Source organism: Pagrus pagrus (assembly GCF_965226575.1).
Source record: "Pagrus pagrus genome assembly, chromosome: 2".
NCBI lineage: Eukaryota > Metazoa > Chordata > Actinopteri > Spariformes > Sparidae > Pagrus > Pagrus pagrus.
In genome coordinates, this window is record NC_140186.1 from 694113 (window position 1) to 715747 (window position 21635).

General features: G+C 47.6%; 1 protein-coding gene across 5 annotated transcripts in view; it reads right to left on the bottom strand.

Moving 5' to 3' along the window:
- Positions 1-12: 12 nt before the first annotated feature.
- The window catches only part of LOC311252282 (CSC1-like protein 2), a 31937-nt gene continuing 10314 nt past the window's right edge, over positions 13-21635 (bottom strand). For 2 of the 5 annotated variants that reach the window (XM_084345305.1, XM_084345309.1), the window contains exons 2-24: positions 20547-20765; positions 19677-19756; positions 19439-19477; positions 18519-18609; positions 18320-18357; positions 17509-17651; positions 14496-14547; positions 11200-11308; positions 10759-10829; positions 10552-10632; positions 10300-10423; positions 9949-10082; positions 9565-9702; positions 9317-9470; positions 9044-9150; positions 7940-8026; positions 7781-7846; positions 7500-7662; positions 6286-6391; positions 5915-6082; positions 5532-5647; positions 5364-5447; positions 13-5278 (exon numbers count right to left, since the gene is read on the bottom strand). In XM_084345305.1, coding sequence (XP_084201431.1) covers positions 5057-5278; positions 5364-5447; positions 5532-5647; positions 5915-6082; positions 6286-6391; positions 7500-7662; positions 7781-7846; positions 7940-8026; positions 9044-9150; positions 9317-9470; positions 9565-9702; positions 9949-10082; positions 10300-10423; positions 10552-10632; positions 10759-10829; positions 11200-11308; positions 14496-14547; positions 17509-17651; positions 18320-18357; positions 18519-18609; positions 19439-19477; positions 19677-19756; positions 20547-20765 — 2592 coding nt within the window. In that variant the 3' untranslated portion in view covers positions 13-5056. The remainder of the gene's footprint in view (positions 5279-5363; positions 5448-5531; positions 5648-5914; positions 6083-6285; positions 6392-7499; positions 7663-7780; positions 7847-7939; positions 8027-9043; positions 9151-9316; positions 9471-9564; positions 9703-9948; positions 10083-10299; positions 10424-10551; positions 10633-10758; positions 10830-11199; positions 11309-14495; positions 14548-17508; positions 17652-18319; positions 18358-18518; positions 18610-19438; positions 19478-19676; positions 19757-20546; positions 20766-21635) is intronic. The other 3 variants (XM_084345307.1, XM_084345306.1, XM_084345308.1) reach the window with 3 other exon arrangements.

Here is a 21635-nt window from a genome sequence, read left to right on the forward strand (position 1 = left end):
GGACTCGACGGATAAGAGCCAATTTTATTGATCAAGAAACATAAATAGGACAAATGTTTCACTGTACAGACCAAAGTAAAAATAAATAGTGTCACAGCAATAAATTAAAAGCATGAGATGGACCAGTAGCCTGTTAGCTCGGAGTCAGTGAGACGAGACGCTGAGTGGTGTTCGTCTCCGAGGACGACAGTGTTCGTCTCCGAGGACGACAGTGTTCGTCTCCGAGGACGACAGTGCAGCTCGACGACTATTTACAGGTTTTATTTTACAGGTTTTCAGCAGGCGGCGTTTCTCTCCAGCTCACATTCGTCTTTTTACAACTTCAACAACTTCAGCAACGAGTTAAAAAACTAAGAAAAGCAAAAAGTAGCGGCTGATTATTAAAAACCTTTAGTTACATGTTACAACAGCGTCGTCACAGCTATCAACATCTCTTCAGTACGAGTTCAGTATCAAATACTTCAGTCAGCAGGTTACAAAAATATCACACACTCTGATTATTTTCATGAGCATCATCAGTTCCTACGACACCGAGGGGTCAGTGAACGCAGCAGCTCGCAACCTTCAGTCCGGCTCTTCAGTCCCGACACGTCAACCTTTGACCCCGCGTGACCTCCGACTGCTGGGAGGAGCTTTATTTTGAAAGGGAACAATTTAATTTTTTCTTTACATGATTTAATGACTTTTTATATGATTGGACGTTTTCTGGCTCAGCGTCTGTTGGTCTTCGTGTTGACCTGCCGGAGTCTGGTCAGAATCAGCACCCACATGGACTCTGATTCATCAGGTTTGTGATCGTCAGCGATGAAGACGAACACAAAGAGCTTCAGACGCTCGTTAACGAGCTCCTGTTTCCTGATAACGAGTCAGAGACTGAAGAGCAGAACGGTTATTTTCACATTATAGAACATCAGAGAAGCTGAGAGTGATCGAGGTTCACCTGACGGCTTCACACCTGTACCCAGAACCACGACCTGAGCTCAGGATCCTCCTCCAGGTTTATTCAATCTGAAAGAGGACCGTGATCAGGATTATTGATCCGGTTCTGAGGTTTAAAGGACGTTAGAAACTAAAAATGAGCATCGTTTGTATTCTAACACACACAGCTGGAGCCCCGCCCCCTGGTTACTACAGAGCTGGAGCCCCGCCCCCTGGTTACTACAGCGCTGAAGCCCCGCCCCCTCCGGTTCCTCATGGACCTTATTGATCAGAGCTTTGACTGTAGTGATGCAGAGACAGATGATGTTTGTCAGTCTGTCATCAGACTGTGATGTCATCATAAAGACGTCACAGCCGTCAGTGACGTCGTCTCTAACTGAAACACTGTAGAGCTGCTCCTGTACATCAGCAGCTCACAGAACTGAACCAGAACCAGAACTGCAGTTGTCAATATGAGCAGATTTATTGTGATGTTCATCTTGTTTAGGAGCTTTTCTGAGCCCAGTTGGCTCCATGTTGGTGCTGGTTCTGGTGCTGATGAGTCGATCATCTGACTCTTCATCACTACAGACAAAGCTCTGATCACCATGAGGAACAGGAAGGGGCGGGGCTTCAGCTGTGTGTAAGCGGTGAAGATAACGAGCACTCATCGCTCCTCTGATCGGCCTCTGAGGGTTTGAGAGCTGCTGACCTGAACCTCCGGTCACATATTCAGACTTCACACCCAGATCCTGAGAGCTCTCCTTCAGTTTCATCGTTCGTGTGCGTACAATCACGGCCGGAGCGTCGACGGCCGACAGCCGGCGCTCCGCTGGAGGCGAAGAGGAAACATCACGTGGACACAGACGCTGCAGGTTCTCCAGCGTGCAGCCACCAACACTGACGTCCTGGTGGCTGCAGCTTTCATAGTCCAGCCCTGTGCACACACACACACGCACACACACACGCACACACACACACACGCACACACACACACACTCTGCAGAACATGATCAAAGTGAAAATGAGCAACTGAAGCTGATGTAAACATTATTTCAGGAGACACCTGAAACGTTTCCTCGCCGTCACGTCGCTGAAACGTTTCAGACTTTGTGGTTAAATGATTTTAAACTTTCCCGTCACGCCCTGATGACGCTGCAGCCAGCTGGGTCCACTTCCTGTTCCTGTTGCGATATGAAGTCAGAGACGAACCGCTCCACAAATTAAAATGAAATCAGATTTAAATCTGCCGTCACTGCGAACTGAACAGACTGACAGCTAGCAACAGTAACTAAGTGGGCGGGGCTTAGAGAATGATCACACACCTGAACGTGTCGCGAACAACAGCGGGCACGGACACACACAACACCAGATTGTGATTGGATGGCAGGTGCCCTTTAATAACTGAATATGAAGAAACCAGGGACCAGCAGGAGAATGAGCGGAGGAAGCTCGTCCAATCAGCAGGCCCCGGCTGGTGCACATCGTCAGACACCACGAGGATCATGGGAAAGTGAAGCCTCATCTGGAGTTTGAGTAAATTATCAACTGGTTAAAAACGTAATTTCCCTAAACATCCGTCTCAAGGTGACAACAGATTATAATCTGTGAAGAACAGGTCGACACCTTTAGCCTAGCTTAGCACAAACACTGGAAGCAGGGGGAAACCGCTAGCCTAGCTCCACCTGAAGAAAAAAGCGTGCCTTCTTAGAAAGAACGACGGTAGCTTGCGAGCTAGCCACTAGCATGCTAAATCCTCTCTGTGTCCTGAGCATGAAGCTATTAATCGGACCTGCTCAGCCCGGTGGTCACTCATGGTACTGCAACTAAAAACTGTCCTGCGACCCAGAAGTGATTTTCCACAAAAATCATGTAACGTCTACTGCACATGCTCAGAGGGTCGCAGGAGCAGGAAGTAAAGCTCTGGTTGGAGAACACATCCGTGGTGTCCTGGTGTTTAGTTCTGATGACGGCTCATGTTCACGTGAATTCATTTCACTGACGACATTTAAATAAACTGATGTCGCTTTTAAAACTGCTTGTTATCCAGCAATGTAAGCTATCATGTGTGTAACAAGCAATTCATCCACGAGTCAACTTAGCTGTGTTAGCTAGCTAGAAGCTAACTGGACCTAAAAGCTAATATTTGGGTCTTAAACTCAAACTTTCTGATCATTACCTTCAGAGACGAAGACAGAAGTTAACCACAAAATACAACGAGTCAATCAGACGGATATGTCTTCTCTCTTCTGATGATGCTAAGCTAACAGTGTCGCTCTGCTTCCAACAGAAACCAGCCCAATAAAGTAAAATGTCCCATTTATCCTACAGACTGTCGTCCTGAAAACAGACGGCCATTGTTCGACAACACACTCTCTGGTATAACTAAACTAAACAGCAGGAGGCAGAAAGTGCGTCTGGAGTGACCGGCTCATTTTCTTTTTTTGATTTTGAGAAGTACAACAAGTCGTCTCTGAACAGTAAAGTCCTGAATATTAGCCAGTTAGCTTCAGTTAGGATGGACTGGTGACCCAGAAGCTAACCCTAAGCTAACCAGGAAGCTGATATTTTGATCTTAATCTTAAACTTTAAAAGATGCAACATGTAAATGAACCTCAAGATGTTTGTTTGCTCTGTTGATGGAGCTAAAGCTAGCAGGCTAAGCTAGCTGAACATGCCCTGGACCCAGCTCTGTAGTGGACGCATGAAGTGAATCCAGCTGGACTAAATATAATGTGAACATTTAAGCTTCATGTGCGGCGCCAACGCCGTAAAAATTGAGCGAGCTAATGTTTATCTGACGACCGCTGGAGCTCATTGGCCAGATGTTTTTGGTTACCTAGTGATGTTGTTGAACACTTCATGATGCAGATTGGTGTACAATAAGCTACTGCGCACACACACACACACACACACACACACACACACACACACACACACACACACACACACACACACACACACACACACACACACACACACACACACACACACACACACACACAAAAAACATTTTCCTTTGAGGGTCCCGACAGCTTCAGGCGTGGAGGGTAGACCGTCCGGACGAAAAGCGCTGCTCTTCTGCGTCTACCCGAGCTCAAACTACACGACTGCTGCTGCTGGAAGAGTCGGAGCGTCTTCACAAGTTCTCCTCACGAATGAAAAGAGTTTTGATTGCTGAACCTACACAGACACAAAACATCCCGTTCCCTTTGTCAGGTATTCATGATTTAAGGTAGTTCAGGTGAAATCAAAGAACCAGAAAAGAAAGCAGTCTCGTGTGGAGTCCAGTGGTTGACCAGTGAAGCTCGTCTGGCAGGTGGGAGGATGTGCTGCTGAGATCAGGGTGGGAAACTGGCGAGCTCATTGGTCACGGCAGAGCTGCGGTGGATGACATCATCCGGAGGTGGCGACATCAAAAATCCAGACAGCACTTTTAAACGACATGCAGCGAAAGCTTGGCAGGTCAAGAAAACCAAAAACTTCCAGGTGATGTGTTGAAAATGTCCACGAGCAGTTTCCACAGAGAGAAAGAAAGAGGACAGCGAACAGAAGGGCGACTGCGATGCGTCTGCGTAAGCGAGGCTTCTACCATTAACAGAGCTGGCGGCTGGCGACATATTTAGCACTCCGATGTCGGAGGACAGCGGCAACGGCTGGCGTTCGTCTGGAGGAGTGCACCTGGCCGACGAAAAAAGACAGCATCAGCATCAGCTTTGACCCCTCGACAGGTCGAGTACCGGCGACCCGCGGTGGGATCGGGAGTCAAGACACGTGTGCGAACGAACGAAATCCTGCCCAGGCACGAATTTTAAACCCCGCCCCCATCCCGAGAAAAAACAAAACAAAAAAACAAAAAGAGAACTTTTGGCTTTGTGGTTATGTACAGTGGCTTCCTGTGGAGACAGTTTGATGTCCAGTTTCCACAGACGTGCAGGACTGGATGTTGGCGACCCGGCGCCGGCGTCAAAGGTCAGGGTCAAGTCTTCGAGCTGGGAGGGGGTGGAGCTAACCGTGTCAGTATCTGTACGTGTGTTCGTATGTGTTGTGATTCTCCAGTCAGCTTTATTTTGTAACTGTTGAGTGTGGGTATGGACCCTCAACTAGCTCCGCCCCCTGCCTCGAGCTCCACCCCCAGCTACTGGTGGACCTCGTTGGCGATCAGACTGTCCTCCCCTGACTGAAAATCCGCCTCATTGATGCTGTTCCCTCCATTCATCATCTCCTCGTCCTGGGACGACCCTCGGTCCTCCTCGCCGCTGCCACCGCCCGGCTCGTCCGAGTTTGGGTCCTGGAGCACCTGGGCGATGTACATCTGCTGCTGCTGCTGCTGCTGCTGCTGCTGCTGCTGCTGCTGCTGGACACAGAACCACAACAAACAGGTGAGCTAACGCTTCACAGCTAAAACATTTAAGAAACAGAGTCCTTGAATCAGTGCCAGTCACCTGAGATTTGGTGGTGGGGGAGGACGAGGGACGAGATGGACGTCCATTCTCGACGGCGTCCACATCATTCTCCTTGGTGTCGATCTGAGACAGAGACAGGGAGTCAGACGCTGTTCTGATCACCAACATCAACGTTTCACAGAGCTTTTGATCAAACGGCTGCGGTACCTTGTAGTTGTGAGCGCTGAGGTACTTGAAGTGTCCAAAGCAGACGTGAGACAGACAGACCACGATGGTGACGATCAGAACCACCAGAGTGAACATGGAGGTTGGCGTCTCAAAGCCTGACAACACATTAGCGGTTAGCATTAGTTAGCAACAACAACATGTCAGAGCCATCGAGTCAGTCAAACGTAGAGTTTTGGACTGAACCAGACGTGTCTCAGCGGGCCTTCAATAATGGTATTGATCCAGTAGAACATAATTGATCGAAGTCATCTATAAAGACTTGACATTGATCTGATTAGTCTCACAGACTTGGACGTGTCTCGACGCACTCCATTAGGACTCGAGTAGAAAAGGTGGTATGTCCAGCAGGGGGCGGGGCTTACCTGTGCGTACAGTTGAGAAGAAGAGCAGCCAGAAGAGGCAGAGGATGGGAGCCGCCACCACCTGGGTGACGGCTCCCGAGTGGATCTTCTTGTCCAGTTTGGAGGGCAGGTAGGCGTAGTACATGTTGTACCGGTCCACCAGGTGTTTCAGCAGCATGTACATCAGACCTGCAGGGGGACAGGTGAGTCAGGGAGTCACACAGACGGCTGAACGGATCTGATATCCTCCTGGTTTTGCACCAGATTAATGCATTTTACTGTAAAATGTACAAAACTCTCTTTTGGGGGACCCAGGACCCCCTGGAGGTTCCAAGGTCCCCCACCATCATCTCATGAAAACTGTTGAGGGGAGTTGTGTGGTTGAGACTGACCGAAGGGGACGATGATGGGACAGGTGATACTGTAGGCCATCACCACTGTGAAGACATTCATCATCCAGGCGTACGCTGCCCCGAACTGAAACTCATAGGCCTGGTGCTGCAGGGACATGAGACAATATGTTAAACAGGAGACAACCACAGGGGACAACTTTGCTATTTTTAGATCCACGTTGTCCACGAGACAATAATGGACGCCTAAAGGTGTTCACCAGGGACGGTGTCAACCATTTTGTCCAGTAGGACCCACAGTCGAGTCTTTTTGATTTTTGATTATAACGAAGAGATCTCAGTCAGTGTCCATCGTCTCAGTCAGTGTCCATCGTCTCAGTCAGCGTCCATCGTCTCAGTCAGCGTCCATCGTCTCAGTCAGTGTCCATCGTCTCAGTCAGCGTCCATCGTCTCAGTCAGCGTCCATCGTCTCAGTCAGCGTCCATCGTCTCAAGGGTCCGACTATGTAATCCGACTCCGTAACCACGGAGACCCCTCAAGCCTTCGCAGTTCTCCGTCGTGGTGCCGGATACTAGTGATGCGCAGGCTGGCCGGTTGGGTCGGGTCAAGAAATGTTCACTTTATTGGCGGGGCGGGTGATTAAGGATTATAGCCTATTTATTTTAATCAATATTTTAATTTGTTGTTGCCAGTTTTCAGTGCCACTCGAAGGGCTGTTTTCAAACAGACCAAATTAAAGCCTTATTCAATGACATATTTAACATGTATTTAATAGCGGCGGGGCGGGTCGTGAAAATAGATGCGGTTGTGCGGGCGGGATGGAGCGGGTCAAATTATTAAATAAATTCGGATTCATTCTCGTCTTGATTGCGAACCGGTCAAACTCTTTCGAAAGTAATTCCGGAAATGATGTTTTTAGAGGACCAATCACAGCCCTTGCCGACTCCGTTTCCCCTCAACGGAGTGACTGACACTTAAAAAAGCGCCCGGAGAGTACGGAGAGGGCTCTCCGTGTCCGTGTACAGCACTTTACGCAGTAGTATAAATTAGGCTTCAGTCAGCGTCGGTCAGTGTCCATCGTCTCAGTCAGTGTCCATCGTCTCAGTCAGCGTCCATCGTCTCAGTCAGCGTCGGTCAGTGTCCATCGTCTCAGTCAGTGTCCATTGTCTCAGTCAGCGTCCATCGTCTCAGTCAGCGTCCATCGTCTCAGTCAGCGTCGGTCAGCGTCCATCCTCTCTGTCAGCGTCCGTCCTCACCCTCTTGACGTTGCGGCGGTCAGCAGCGGAGCGAGCCAGGCACAGCCGGATCATGTACATGAGCAGCCCGGGGATCCTCAGCAGGTCCATGGCGTTCCCGATGAACGCAGAGGCGATGACGTAGTTGACGAAGAATGCTCCGTTATCTGGCAGGAAGACACACCTGAAGAGGACACAACAGAGGACACGGGGACTTTAAGCATGTGTATTTGAACTTGATTATTTCAAATGAAAGCTTGATTTGTATTTTACATGATGGAAATCATTTGTTGACGACTTACTCAAATCTGACTTTGGCATCAGCCAGGAACTTCTTATCAAAGAGCCAACGGAAGAAAACATCCAGACTGGAGAGACGAGAGAGACGGGTGTGTTAGTGAGGACAGCAGAGGTCAAAGGTCAATCAGGGACAGATTCTTACAGCGAACAGCTCTGATTACCTGCTGAGTCCAAGAGATGGCAGCAGCAGAACCATGAAGATCAGGAAGGTGTAACATTTATGCATCGTCGTCCTGTTTTCTCCAGACCTGCAGACACAAAGTTAAATCAGATACGGGTCAGATTCAGCCCACACCGACTGGACCTGGACTTGTTTACGCTCAGGACTTGTATGGGTTGACAAACTTGGACTACAGTACCCAAATAAAAACACCTGTGTGCTAGTGTTAATACTGCAGTACTGATACTGAAGTTAGGGATGTTCCGATCAGGTTTTTTTACCCCGATTCCGATCCAAGTCATTTAATATTTAGTATCTGCCGATACCGAGTCCGGATCCGATACTGAGCCCGAACTTATATTCTCCTAGATAATACAGCCGCATTAAGAAGAACTCACCTGCATCCAAGCTGTTCTTAATACGGTTATTATTCTGTTGGAACAAAGTGAATACTCGGCTCTTTCTTATTCTGCATATCCTGTTACGACATTTGTTTATTTGTTTTGTTACAAAAACAACCAGGTAAACAAAGTGAGTAACTAAACCCTGACCTCCACCACGGAGATGGGCTGGTGACCCAGAGCGGTGAGTTCAGTGACCTCTGTAATATTTGTGTCCATGTCTCTGTCTCCAGGACATTTCTCTTCCTTTAGAAAGTATCCGAGTGTTTGTCGCTCTGTGTCTTTGCCTGTATTGCTCGAGGGGACTTGTTTTCCTCTGAGCGTTTGTTTTTATGTCACGTATCAAACTTGTAGTATTAACTGCAGCTCTTCTGTTACCAGCTCGTGAAGCGGTCGTATTTCAGATGTTACACGTCGTTGGACTGCTTCACTTTCTTAGTTAAAACATTTCCACCCTGCAGACATTTTATCCACAGGGCTGCCAGAGTAACGTTATGTTACATCTGCGTTCTGACACAAATTGCGCTCTGTTGACGACAGCTGACGTAAAAATCATCAGGCTTGGGTTCACGTTCAAAGCTGCCGATCCCGATCATTGAAGCAATGCCCAGATCGGCCCCGATCGCGATCCCGAAGACCGGTTCAGGACATCCCTTACTGAAGTACTGATGAAGAGGAGGGTGAGGAGAGGAAAGCGGTGCTACCTGGTCCAATGAGCCTCGAAGAAGGCCGAGTAGTAGACGATGGTGGGCAGCAGAGCAGAGAAGGCCCAGAGCAGCAGAGTGGGGAAGAACTGGGTGACGATCGGGTTCTGTTGAAAGAACCGACACACACACGTTACACGTCTGGAACCTGTACCAATGAGCTGTACTGGAAGCAAATCCCACCAGCCTGGCTGGGTGGTCATTAAAAGAATCAATCAATCAATCAATCAATCAACCATCAGCCTCCTGAGCGGCACCATCTGGATTTCTTACATTGAGATACTCGACAGGCTTGGTGACGTTGAACTTGTCCATGGTGGAGATGATGATGGCGGGCGTGGTGAGGAAGAAGAGCAGGATGAAGAGGATGCAGTTGATGATGAAGCAGCGGATCCACCAGCAGATCCCGCCAAGCGACAGGTGTTCCCTGCAGGAGGAAACCACACGCATGAGCAGAGGGTGATGGGTGCATTGGGTTGAGGTTTGGTGTGGTGTTAGGCGGGTGGAGGTTGTGGACGTACCAGCGGACGTTCTGCGGGTCAGGCGCGTACGAAACACTCCAGCTGTGAACGTGAAGAGCCTCGCTGAACTGAGAGGACTGCGGCTCCTGACGACAGCGACAGCCCTGAACCTGACACGCGTTGAAGTCCTTCAAAATACTGTGAAAACAGAAGGGGGTGGAGTCAACAGGAGGAGGCGGGGCCAGAGGGAAGAGGACGAGTCAGAGCAGGGTACAGGGTACGTGAAACAAACACAAATGAACCAATTATTGTTTGACTGGTGGTGGGAAGGGTGAACAACGGGGGGGGGGGGGGGTCAGTTAAAGGGAGTTGTGGGGGCCGATAAAGGGTGGGGTCAGATAATGGGTGGGGTCAGATAAAGGGTGGGGTCAGGTGGTGGCTCACATAGCAGTCATGGCCTCGTTCTGGAAGGTGACAAAGGCCATGCCCAGCGGTTTAGTGTGGACCTTCTCCTTCTCCTTCCTGTACTCCTCCTTCAGCTTGGCCTCCCTCTTGGTATAGTAGCTGACCGCCTCCTCCTGCAGGACAGACGTACGCTGCTAAATCACTGCTAACAAGCTAACGCGCTAACCCTGACCCAACACATCCAGTCAGGCCATGTATTAACATAAATCGCTCATCATGCACCGGTCAAGAAGTAACATGAGAAAATAACCAATCAGAGCAGAGTATGTAAATCACATGATGCTTGTGTGAAGCTACGTTGTGTGTGAACAGTGTTAGCGTCAGCGTCACCTCTTCGCAGCCGGTGATGGCGCAGCAGCAGAGGTGTCCACAGGGTTTGGGGTTGATCATGGTGGGAACGTGTTCCTTCGCCATCAGGTCGGTGAAGAACTTCTTACTGCGCTCCGTCTTCTTCCTGACGGACACAAACACAGAGCAGGTGTGGTTGTTCAAATGTGGAGAAGAAACACATTCTCTTAAAACACCCACAGAGCTGATGCGTATCCCAGCATGCACTGGGCCCCGACTGTCTGTCTGGCTCACCTCTCGGCGTTCAGAGACATCAGTTTGGCCACGTTGTAGCAGATTCGAGCCTCGAGCACGGTGCAGTTCTCGTACGCCTGCCTGAAGAATAAACAGACAAAGAAACCTGATTCCTCCACAGCCCTCATGTTACTGTCAATAACAGTAAGAATGTCCTCAGACATCTGCTCAGTTTAATGTGAAGAAGAAGAAGAGCAGTGAACTTACTCAAAGTGCTGTTTGATCTGAGTCTCCTCGGCGTATTTAGAGATGCCGTTAATGAATAAAGTGCGCTTCACCTGCAAGACACAAAACTGGGATCAAACACAAACCACAGGTTTCATGGTTTAAGTCCACAAAGTGTCTCGTTTCTATGACAACGATATGTCAGCCGTCTCTGTGCGATGGACTCTGAGGTTTACGATCAGGTGGTTTTTATCTGACATCAGAGGAGGATGTGGGTGATGACATCATCCACAGGAGACAAAGATACGGTGAATAATATCAACGAGGTGACGTCACCAGAGACGTTCTGAGAAGATGAGAGACTGTCAACTAGAAGCGCTGGAGAAAAGATGCTGGGCCTCGTCTCCGGGCGGCCGCCTGCCGCAGACGCAGAAACAAACTCTGTGGACGAAGGGTACAAGGTGTACAAGGTGTTTCTCCTACCAGGTCGTCCTCCTTGTAGTGCATCTTGGACGTGTGTCTCCTCATGCTGTAGACGGTCAGGAGCAGATACATGAAGGCAAACGACGTGTGCAGCCACAGCAGGTTCGTCCTGAACAGAGAACATCTCATTTATTTTTGATTCACTGTAACTTCCAGTCTTTGTGCTAAGCTAGGCTATCCATATCCCAGACACACACAGGTGGAGCTGATCTGAAGCATGTGGAGAAGGTTCAGTGAAGCACACGTCTTTAAAAACAAGTTCAAAACAATACACACAAGATGTTTGTGTTTGTAATACGTGAAAAATATTCATATACATATATATATACACACACATATATATGTATATGAATATTTCTCACGTATGTATGTATATGTATATGTATATATATATATATATATATATATATATACACATATACACACACATATACGCTGAACGCGGCTCGGCCCACTTCACGGGCGCGAGGCTGCTGCAGCCGGCGACCCTGCTGACAGCAGACCGGGGAGGAAAACATTCTTTGCTTGGTGCTTTGGTTGAGTTTTAGGCAATGAAGAGAGGAGTTGGTTAAGTTTAGTAAGAAGACCAGGTAGAGGCCAGAAGCAGAATGACCGTTAGCTATAGGCTACTATGTCATATTATTCACAGATCAGGTTCAGTTCTTGGAGCTCTGTGCATTAGAAAGAACAGTTCTTTTAAGTATTATTTGTTTTTATTCTGTCTGTTCAACGTCCTCCAACACGGACGGGTGGTGGTGGGGTTCATAATGTTCACAATGATATTTTATTAGTTGTTGGTTTAACCATGGATGAGGTAATGGCTGTTATGTTATTTTCTTTTCAATGACATTCCTTGTTACATGTTCATTGCTGGATTTATGGAAAAACATCAACCAATATTGCATATCCATAATTATTATAATGGATAATTAAAGAATACTCACACTATAACGAAAATTAGAAGTGTAACTAAAAAAAAAATAAAAAATTTACGCCTATTTTGAATTTAACTCGAATACAAATACAAATACTTTCCCCCCCTCAACAAATACAAATACAGATACAAATATCGGCTGCGCTGCACACCCCTATACACACACACACACACACACACACACACGTCCCCCAGGCTTAATGTGTGGGACCGGCACCCTCCTTTGATTAATGTGTTTATGTAAAACCTCCTTCTGTCACTTTCCACTGAAGTTTCTCTTTAAAATGTCTTTAAATGACTTCTGATGCCAACAAACTGACCTTAAAGGACAACACAGTCCATAGAGCTGCACCATTCTGGAAAAAATGTGAATCACGATTTTTTTGCTTAGAATTGACATCACGATTCTCTGGCACGATTTTTTTCACCAAATGTTTCTTGCACTGATGAACTTTAACAAAACAAAAAAACATTGCCTTGGCAGAGGCATAGTAGCAGTTCTGTCATTGGAAGAGAAATGATTTTTACAAAAGTAAAAAAAAAAAAATTGAGACATGCGGCTGATAACAACTTCCCCTTATCATCATATGCACATCAGTCTGATTTCCTTAGAACTGAGAGCATATGGCCCTGAACACAGCACTTCAGAACTGAACTCGACTGTTGAATCTTTCATTGTATCTCTACAAGGAAAATCTTTTTAAAAATGGACTTAACACCTCATCAACTTATTAGCCTTTTTAAAATTATTATTATTATTATTACCATAATTTGTGTTGTGGTGATACAAATACAATACAGTTCATTATTGTTTTTGTTGTTGTGACTTTATAAAGGAGTGAAATCAGGCGCTATAAAATGAACCGTCAGGCTCAAATACGGCTCCATGATCCGACTGGACCATAAATCAGACTTAGCGGAAAAATGATCGATTTCCTGCAATTCTGCCTCGCGCTGCTTATTGTACATGTCAGGGAGCGCAACGTTTGAAAAGTAGCTGTGGGAGGGCATCGAGGACCGTTGGTCCAGAGTGTTTATCATCTTCCAACATCCCTCACGTTGTACAGTGTTTATTGGGGCCATATCTTTGGCTAGGTGATATGCGACAGCTGCTGTGATCTCCTTATGTCTACTGGAGTTTGGTGGGTATGGCGTTGCATTGTACAAGGTTCCGGTTATTGACACCTGTGTGTGTTTCTTGCCTTGTACGGCTTCATCATGCTGTACTTTGTGGTGACGTTTAAGGTGATTGTAGAGATTTGTGGTGTTGCCGTGCGGTGCTGCAACGACGGCAAAACACACTTTACAATGCACCTCACACTGTTCGTCATCGTCTGGCTTAAATCCAAAATACTTCCACACCACCGAATGCGAACCTTTTTTGGGAACGAGGTCGGTTCGGGTGGGTGGGTGACTCTCGCCACTACCACTTGGGTTTTCGTCGCCATCCATTCAACCCTCCTGACCGCAGACTTTCCTGCGCTTTAACTCTCGCTCACTCTTTCCAAACACTCAACTGCAGCCGGGCTTCCTCCACTGAATCACGTGTTGTAAAGACGCTTTACCATAGGCTGAGGGAGGAGGCGGCGGCAGTGCTGCGTTTGGGGGCGCTTAGATAAATCCGGTAGGAAATAGGAGCATTTGTTTATGATGCAGCTCGACATATAAAACGCTTCAGAATCGCGGCGTGTAGAAATGACATCGCGTGTATGTGTGAATCGAGATCGCGGTTTTTTAACGATTAATCGTGCAATTGTTCACTGATGGCTTTGTGCTTTTTGCTTTCGAGTGTCTACATGTGTGGGCGGTGCTGACTGATCCAGTGTGATGAAATGAATGTGGTTCATTTGAGTTTTAACTGTTCCTCCAAACGTAACCCGAACCCCCGACCCGCCAGAACAGCAGCCCGTCTCTGTTCCAGGACCTTTTGATTTATAAATGAGCTTTATTTCTTGGACATGATGGCAGCGAGTGTCCTGCTGGCCTCATATAGTTCAACCTGCCGTGTTTCAGAGCAGGAGACTGGACCCGCCTTTAAAAAGAACCGGATGAAAACTGTTCAGACAGACTAAGTTCTGATCGTGTCATCACCTCTGCTTCACACGGTGTCTGTTCAGTATGGATGATGTGAAAAATAAAGGTGACTGTCTTTTATTGAGCCTGATGATAAAACAGATACGCTCGCTGGATTTTGACTGTTTACAGTGAATCACAGGGTTGATGGTTCTACTCCCGGCCCGCCTGTCTTCACATCCCAACTCTCTGCCATCAGTGTGTGAGCAGGTCAGCGAGCAGCAGGTTGTAGTTTCTGTGTTTAAGGTGAAAATGAGTCAGATGATGATCACCGTGCTGGTGGACTCACCCAGACTTCAGGTTGGCTATCGTGGTGCGTCCGAAGCTGTAGGCGTTGTTTTCTGGAACAGAAAAGATTCGATCATCAGCAAACGAGAGTCCAGTCTGCTGCTCAAAGAGCCAGCGAGCTGATCAGGTTCACTTCACTGCTACAGTGAAGACACAGAAATCAACTGCGTAGCTCAGAACACTGAATTTTAAACTTTGATACAACTTTAATGTTAAGACTCAGTGTTTTCTGATACCAGTGGTACGGCTGACGTCACTGAACATGTAACATGTAACATGTAACATCCCACTGAGCAGAAACATCCACAAGACGTCAATTCAACATCTCTGACGATGAAAAGACGTCCAGAGGAGCCAGAACGAACGTTTCTAGACGTCTCTTCTTCGTCCACGTGACGTCTTCACAGGGCTGAAAACTAAAGTTTCTATAATGTAAAGTTAGACGTCTTTACAACTTCAGTCGCAGACGTCTAAAGAACTTCTTGTGGTTCAAAATTAAAGTTTTCATGACGCCAAATTCAACTTCATGCAGCAAAAACTACAGCGAGGATTCAAACCCTGAACCTCGACCCCAGGAGCTGCATGAGGCGTGAACTTTACCGGAGAGCTACTCATCAGATCTATTAAATATCATGTTTTGGTATCAGACCTTCCAACATCAACGTACCTGATGAAGGTTTGATGACCAAAACATGATATTTAATAAATCTCCTGGTGAAGCTGAAAATACGTCTAAAAACTTTGGACGTCGTTGAGTTGACGTCTTGTGGATGGTTCTGCTCAGTCGGATCGATCACGTCTCTTGAGTTTGGTTTAGAGCTTCAGTACTTTTGTCACCTTCGACTGCAGATATCGTATCATTTTAAACTCGTGGCATCAAAAAAGCACCCAAGTGTGGATACTGTGAACAAGCCGACACTACAGACTGACACCAGTCACAACACTGAAACATCTACTACACAACAAGTCTTTAATACAAGCTGCACCATGAAGCTGATCATCACATATTATAATATATGGGTCAGAACTTTTCACTGCTCATGTCCTTCTTCCTCTCCTTCACCATAAAGACTGCACTCTTTAAATATGACTGGTTACGTTGTGATAATCTGTTTGCTGATGTCAGAAATGATTTCAGAAACATTTAATTGTGAAATAATTCATGTGCATTGATCTGAGGAACGAGATGACATCATCAAGTCTGAAACCGGCTCAGCAGGAATCAGAGAAACAAAACCACTGAATGTGACAATCGTAAATGTCTTCATGTTTAAAGAGATATTAAAGTAAAACACGCTGGTACACAACGACAAATATTAGAAGAAGTGCGTCTCTTGATCTTTAAAGGATAACTACCGTTTTTTACAACCTGGACCTTATTTCTAGCAAAATATACGATCATGTACTCACCCAGATAACTTTGGTGTCGTTCGGACGAAATTAGATCCAGTGTAGCGCCGATATATCCATATAATGCGAGTGACGGGGCAGCGACACACAGCCTCTATGAGCATTATCTGCCACGAAACTAGTTCATTTCACCAATATTTTGTTACGATACGCTCGTGCTGTTCCCCTCTGAGTCCGGGCTCGTCTGTTGTCAACATCCGGGGTCTGTAGGTTGACCTACTACCTCTGACCTGGAAGATGTCGTCTCTGAGCTGCGCGCTCACCCGCGACAGCGCGGCTTGTTTACCTGTAGCTGCTGCTGCTAGTTTGACCCCGGATGTTGATAACAGACGAGCCCGGACTCAGAGGGGAATAGCACGAGCGTATCGTAACAAAATACTGGTGAAATGAACTAGTTTCGTGGCAGATAATGCTCATAGAGGCTGTGTGTCGCTGCCCCATCACTCGCATTATATGGATATATCGGCGCTACACCGGATCTAATTTCGTCCGAACGACTTCAAATGACACCAAAGTTATCTGGGTGAGTACATGATCGTATATTTTGCTAGAAATAAGGTCCAGGTTGTAAGAAACGGTAGTTATCCTTTAAGTATGTTTTGGTCTTCCCAGACGCGTCCTGATCTTTGAGGCTTCCTGCGTCGGGATGAAACAGACGGTCCACTGTGACGACTCTGCACTTCTTCCACCGCTGCTGCACAATAAACTGATCAGAATCCAGGATGAGCTAAAACCGTCTATACATCTACCATCAGACAGCAAACACAGACCTACAGACGTCCTACAGACGTCCTACAGCTCCGCTCCCACTGCTGTTACCTTCTTTGGAAGGAGGTCCGGGCGCTCCGGGGATTAGGAAAGCGTCTTTACTGATAATTCTGACTAAATTCAACCAGACACAAGGTGAGAGCACTGTGAGACAGCTGCTGTAGTCAGCACAGTGAACAACATGACACATGTACAGCAGCACGGCCAACACATCACGTGTCGCTAGTGTTTGAATCATAGCAACCAGCTGTCACTCAGGACTTACACCAGTCTGAGAAGGAAATCTGAACAACACACAACCATTAGCATTAGCATTAGCATTAGCTAACTGATAACCAGGACAAGGGTATGATTAACAATGAGTTTTCAGTTATTTCATTCATAACCTTGGTATTAACAATGTTGGAAAGTCAACAGAATCCACTAGCATTCAAGCTAAAGTAGCTAGCTACAGGCTAGTACAGCTAGCTTCAATTTTGGAGGGAAACTTACAAACAGATCTCGTGTTACTTTTTCTTCTGTTAATTTATTTTTCACATTAATGGTCTGACTGAAGGAGAACATGAGTGTGTTTGTAGTTCAGCTACCTGCTCAGTTTCACTCTGATCTGTGTTAGCTATAACTAGCTTGTAGCTTGTAGCTTGTAGCAGCAGAAACTTTAATGTTTCGTGGTTAAAAAGCACCAATCAGAGTCTCGGCGTGAATCTGAAGGGCTGAGTTAACTTCTGTGTTTGTGATACATTTATCTGGATACACGGGACAGTTTCAGTGTTCACTTATTGACAGTAGTCTGTCTACAGACGTGCACGCCGTGGCAGAGACGCCGTGGTTCTCACCCAGCAGGTCTCCGGAGAAGTTGACGGGCAGGACGATGCCGACCGAGAGGACGCCGACGACGACCAGCAGGCCGATGATGTGACGCTGGAAGGACAGATAGTGGACAGCGTCCTCACCACACTTCTCCCTGATCTCTTCATCCCTGCAGGAGGAGGAGGAGGAGGACGGGTCAGTCAGAGTTCTGATTGGACCAAACACTCAAAAAACACACATGGACATTTGAACAGAACACAGCGGTCCACACCTCGTGTTCTGAGCACCGTGTCTATGTTTAAATACATCTGTCCGTCAACAGACTGTCAGTGACGTTGAACACGTGGTGGTCCGGTCCACGGGTGAATGTGGTGTTAATGTGGCCCGTTTCCCTGTCGATGACGCTGTTGTCACGGTGACGTTGACTGTAGTGTTGGTGCATTAACGTTAGTGTGGCTGTCGGATCACGTCTGAGTCAGACACGTGGGCTGATTCTACGCTTGGCGAGCAAACCGTCAGCGTCAGCCGAGTGTTTGTAATAAAGACTCTGGGACGAGCCGTTTGTCTCCACAGATGTCTCTACACTTCTGTCCACGCACGCACGCACGCACGCACGCACGCACGCACACACACACGCTAATATATTGACAATATCCCAAATCGTTATCAGCAAACTATCTTCTGTGACCACAGGTCCACAGCAACTGGTCTCTGATCAGTTACATTGTTTTACTGCAGCATTGTTATTAATAATTAAACACTGAAGACCTCAGACCCGTAAGGACCGGTTCTGTGGTTCTGATGCAAAGTGCCTCAATTAAGATCCAACATACTCACTTTATTCTGAAGATGGCCGTCAACCACGAGCAGAAGCCCTGCATTGAAACACACACACACACACACACACACACACACACACACACACACACACACACACACACACACACACACACACACAGGATGATCTGAGTAGATGGACAGGAGAAGAAGACAACCAGGGTGATAATGATGATGATGATGATGAAGGTGGCCTTACGTTGTCTCTCTGGTCGAAGTCGACGGAGCTGGAGACGGAGGTGAGGCGTTCGTATCGGTCGGGCGTCTCTGAGTGCATCGCTGAGGCGACGCTGTGGAGACACAGGAAGGAGTCAGCTGACTGTTAGCTGTTAGCATGTAGCCTCTGACCTCTGCGTCTGAGAGCTGATTGGACCTCTGAGTTTCGTTCCACAGTTCCTTTGACACTTTGATCTACGCAACACTCAGAACAGACACAGAGGGCGCTAACAGGAAGTAGAATATTTCACCTGCCACCAACAAACATGAAAACAACTCGTCCAACGACCCAAATCCTCAGAACTCTGATCTGAAAACGTCCCAACAAACTGGGCCGAGGCGTTTCCAGATGTGAGCGTGCTAGCCGACGGTGTGTTGGGCTTTGTGTAGCGTTAGCTAACAAGCTAGCTAGCACGTCACAGGGTTTACGTCACACTGAGCTACACACACATCCTGTTACCTTTTGACCGGCTCATAGTTATCTCTGTCTCGTCTTCGGCTGAGTTAACGTTAAAACATGAAGAGAAGTGTGGAGCAGTGTTAGCATCGCATCTGTTAGCATCGCATTAGCCAACACGCTTTAAACACTGCACACACACACACACACACACACACACACACACACACACACACACACACACACACACACACACAGTCCCGTCAGTATTGATGGTCTATGGGGGTGATTGGTGCCATCAGCGGACGGTCGTCATGGCACCATTAACCTCATTTGTTGTTAGGACTCCCAGACAGAAACACACAAACACACAAACTGAACAATGAAGAAGAAGAAGTTGTGTTAGTGCACCAATCAGAGAGCAGAACCCTGTTAATGAAACCGGAGGAGGAGGAGGAGGAGGAAGAGGAGGAGGAGGAGGAGGAAGAGGAGGAGGAGGAACATACTATTCACGCTCCTCCAGGTCGCTGAAACGCTTCTTCAGTCTTCAGGATGGAAACAGAAAGAAAATCAAAAGACGCTGTGAGACACGAGCTCACCCTCCGTCTGTCAGCCAATCAGAACACACCTTTGAGTGTAAACAGTAAACAGTCCTCAGATGGGCCCCGCCCCCTATGTTGGCCCCACCTGCATGACATCACTGATGATGACACGAGAGCAGACGGGCACTTCCTGTGTGTTTACCTGTCGGCGTCGGTGACCAGCGCCAGGCGGCCATAGTCCCACGCCACTTTCCGTAGAATGGAGAAGACGAAGAGCAGCACCTGAAGAAGAACACAGAGGACTTCCTGTTACAACACAAACACACGGCGCTGAGGTCAAAGGTCGCTGACACAAACACCTGCTGTGTGGTGATGTCATCGTGTTGTTGTTACAGACTGACACTGAACTTCAGTATGTGGGTCGACCCGTGAAGCTGCAGTATCGATTTTTCCAACAGTCAGTGAACATCACAGCAGGGACAGAATGTTCTCACTCAGCAGGTCCCACAATGCACCCTGTTCCCGTCAGCGCCACAGACCAGCTCAAGAGACTAATTCATTAAACTGAGACGCCTGACTTCCTGTTTGATCTGTGTGACATCACCTCCTACAGGTGCACATTCAAGTGCTCTGATTGGTCGGTACTGACGGTAACCACGGGAACAACACATCAGTATGGAGTCGATGCCGTAAGCATGAGTTACAGATATTTAAGGTTACAGCCGGACCAGTGCCGGACCAGAGCCGGACCAGTGCCGGACCAGTGCCGGACCAGAGCCGGACCAGTGCCGGACCAGAGCCGGACCAGTGCCGGACCAGTGCCGGACCAGAGCCGGACCAGTGCCGGACCAGTGCCGGACCAGAGCCGGAAACAGCCTGTTGTCTGTGTGTGTGTCCCTGTGTGTGTGTGTGTGTGTGTCTCTGTGTGTGTGTGTGTGTGTGTGTGTGTCTCTGTGTGTGTGTGTGTCTCTGTGCCTCTGTGTGTGTGTGTCTGTGTGTGTCTCTCTGTGTGTGTGTGTGTGTCTCTGTGTGTGTGTGTGTGTGCGTGTGTGTGTGTGTGTGTGTGTCTCACCAGGAAGCACATGAAGTCGAGGGCGAGCACGGTGGGCACTCCTCCGAACGGCAGCCCCTGCAGCACCGTGCTGCGGATGCGAGCCGAGTAGCAGTAGTCTTTGGACTCGCTGTGGGCGGAGCAGTTGTCCTGACCGCTGCACGCCTGGCTGGGGCTGTACATCGCCATGGTAACGATCAGCGCTCTTAGCATGCTCACTGCCACATCCTCGCAGAGTACCTGAGGGAGGACAGACGGTCATCAACACTGACTGATGCAGCTGAAACACACTACAGATATCAACTTCAACATCAGCTGCCGTTTGATCCGACGGACACGTTACAGACCAACAACCAGCTGCTGTTTGATCCGACGGACACGTTACAGACCAACAACCAGCTGCTGTTTGATCCGACGGACACGTTACAGACCAACAACCAGCTGCTGTTTGATCCGACGGAGACGTTACAGACCAACATCAGCTGGATCTACTTTATTCAGTCTACAACACTTTTTAAACATGTATGAGAGATTCAGCTGACTCACAATCAAATATCATGTTCAAACAAAATGTACATACAAATTAACTCTGTGTGTGTGTCTGTGTCTGTGTCTGTGTGTGTGTGTGTGTGTGTGTGTGTCTGTGTGTCGTCACATCAGCCTCAGCTGGACTCTGAGGCTGTGTCTCAATTCAGGGGCTGCAGCCTTCAGAGACGCGGCCTTCGCGGTCCACGAGGGCTGCGTCCTTTGGACAGGTGTTAAATGGGACGGTCCAGCCTTCGGAGTATTTCCTGGTTGCCTCACCAGATGTTCCCGCCCCTTACCCTTACGTCACGATTGTGAATGAAGAGATGCATTAAAGTCTGTTCTGGTTCAAATCTATCAAACGTGTACATTTATTTGTGTGTGCACAAAAAATAACGACAAAATGTGTCAAATCTAAACTGAATGATCAACATTACAAAATAAACATGAACCCATTGGTGAATAACAACTATATTTACCACAGCATCACCAGCGTCACGTGTTGTAACTGAAAGTTAACATCTGGAGGTTTTATAGTCCCCTGAAGTTTAACATATCAGGTGTTGGATGTTCAGATGAATAAAA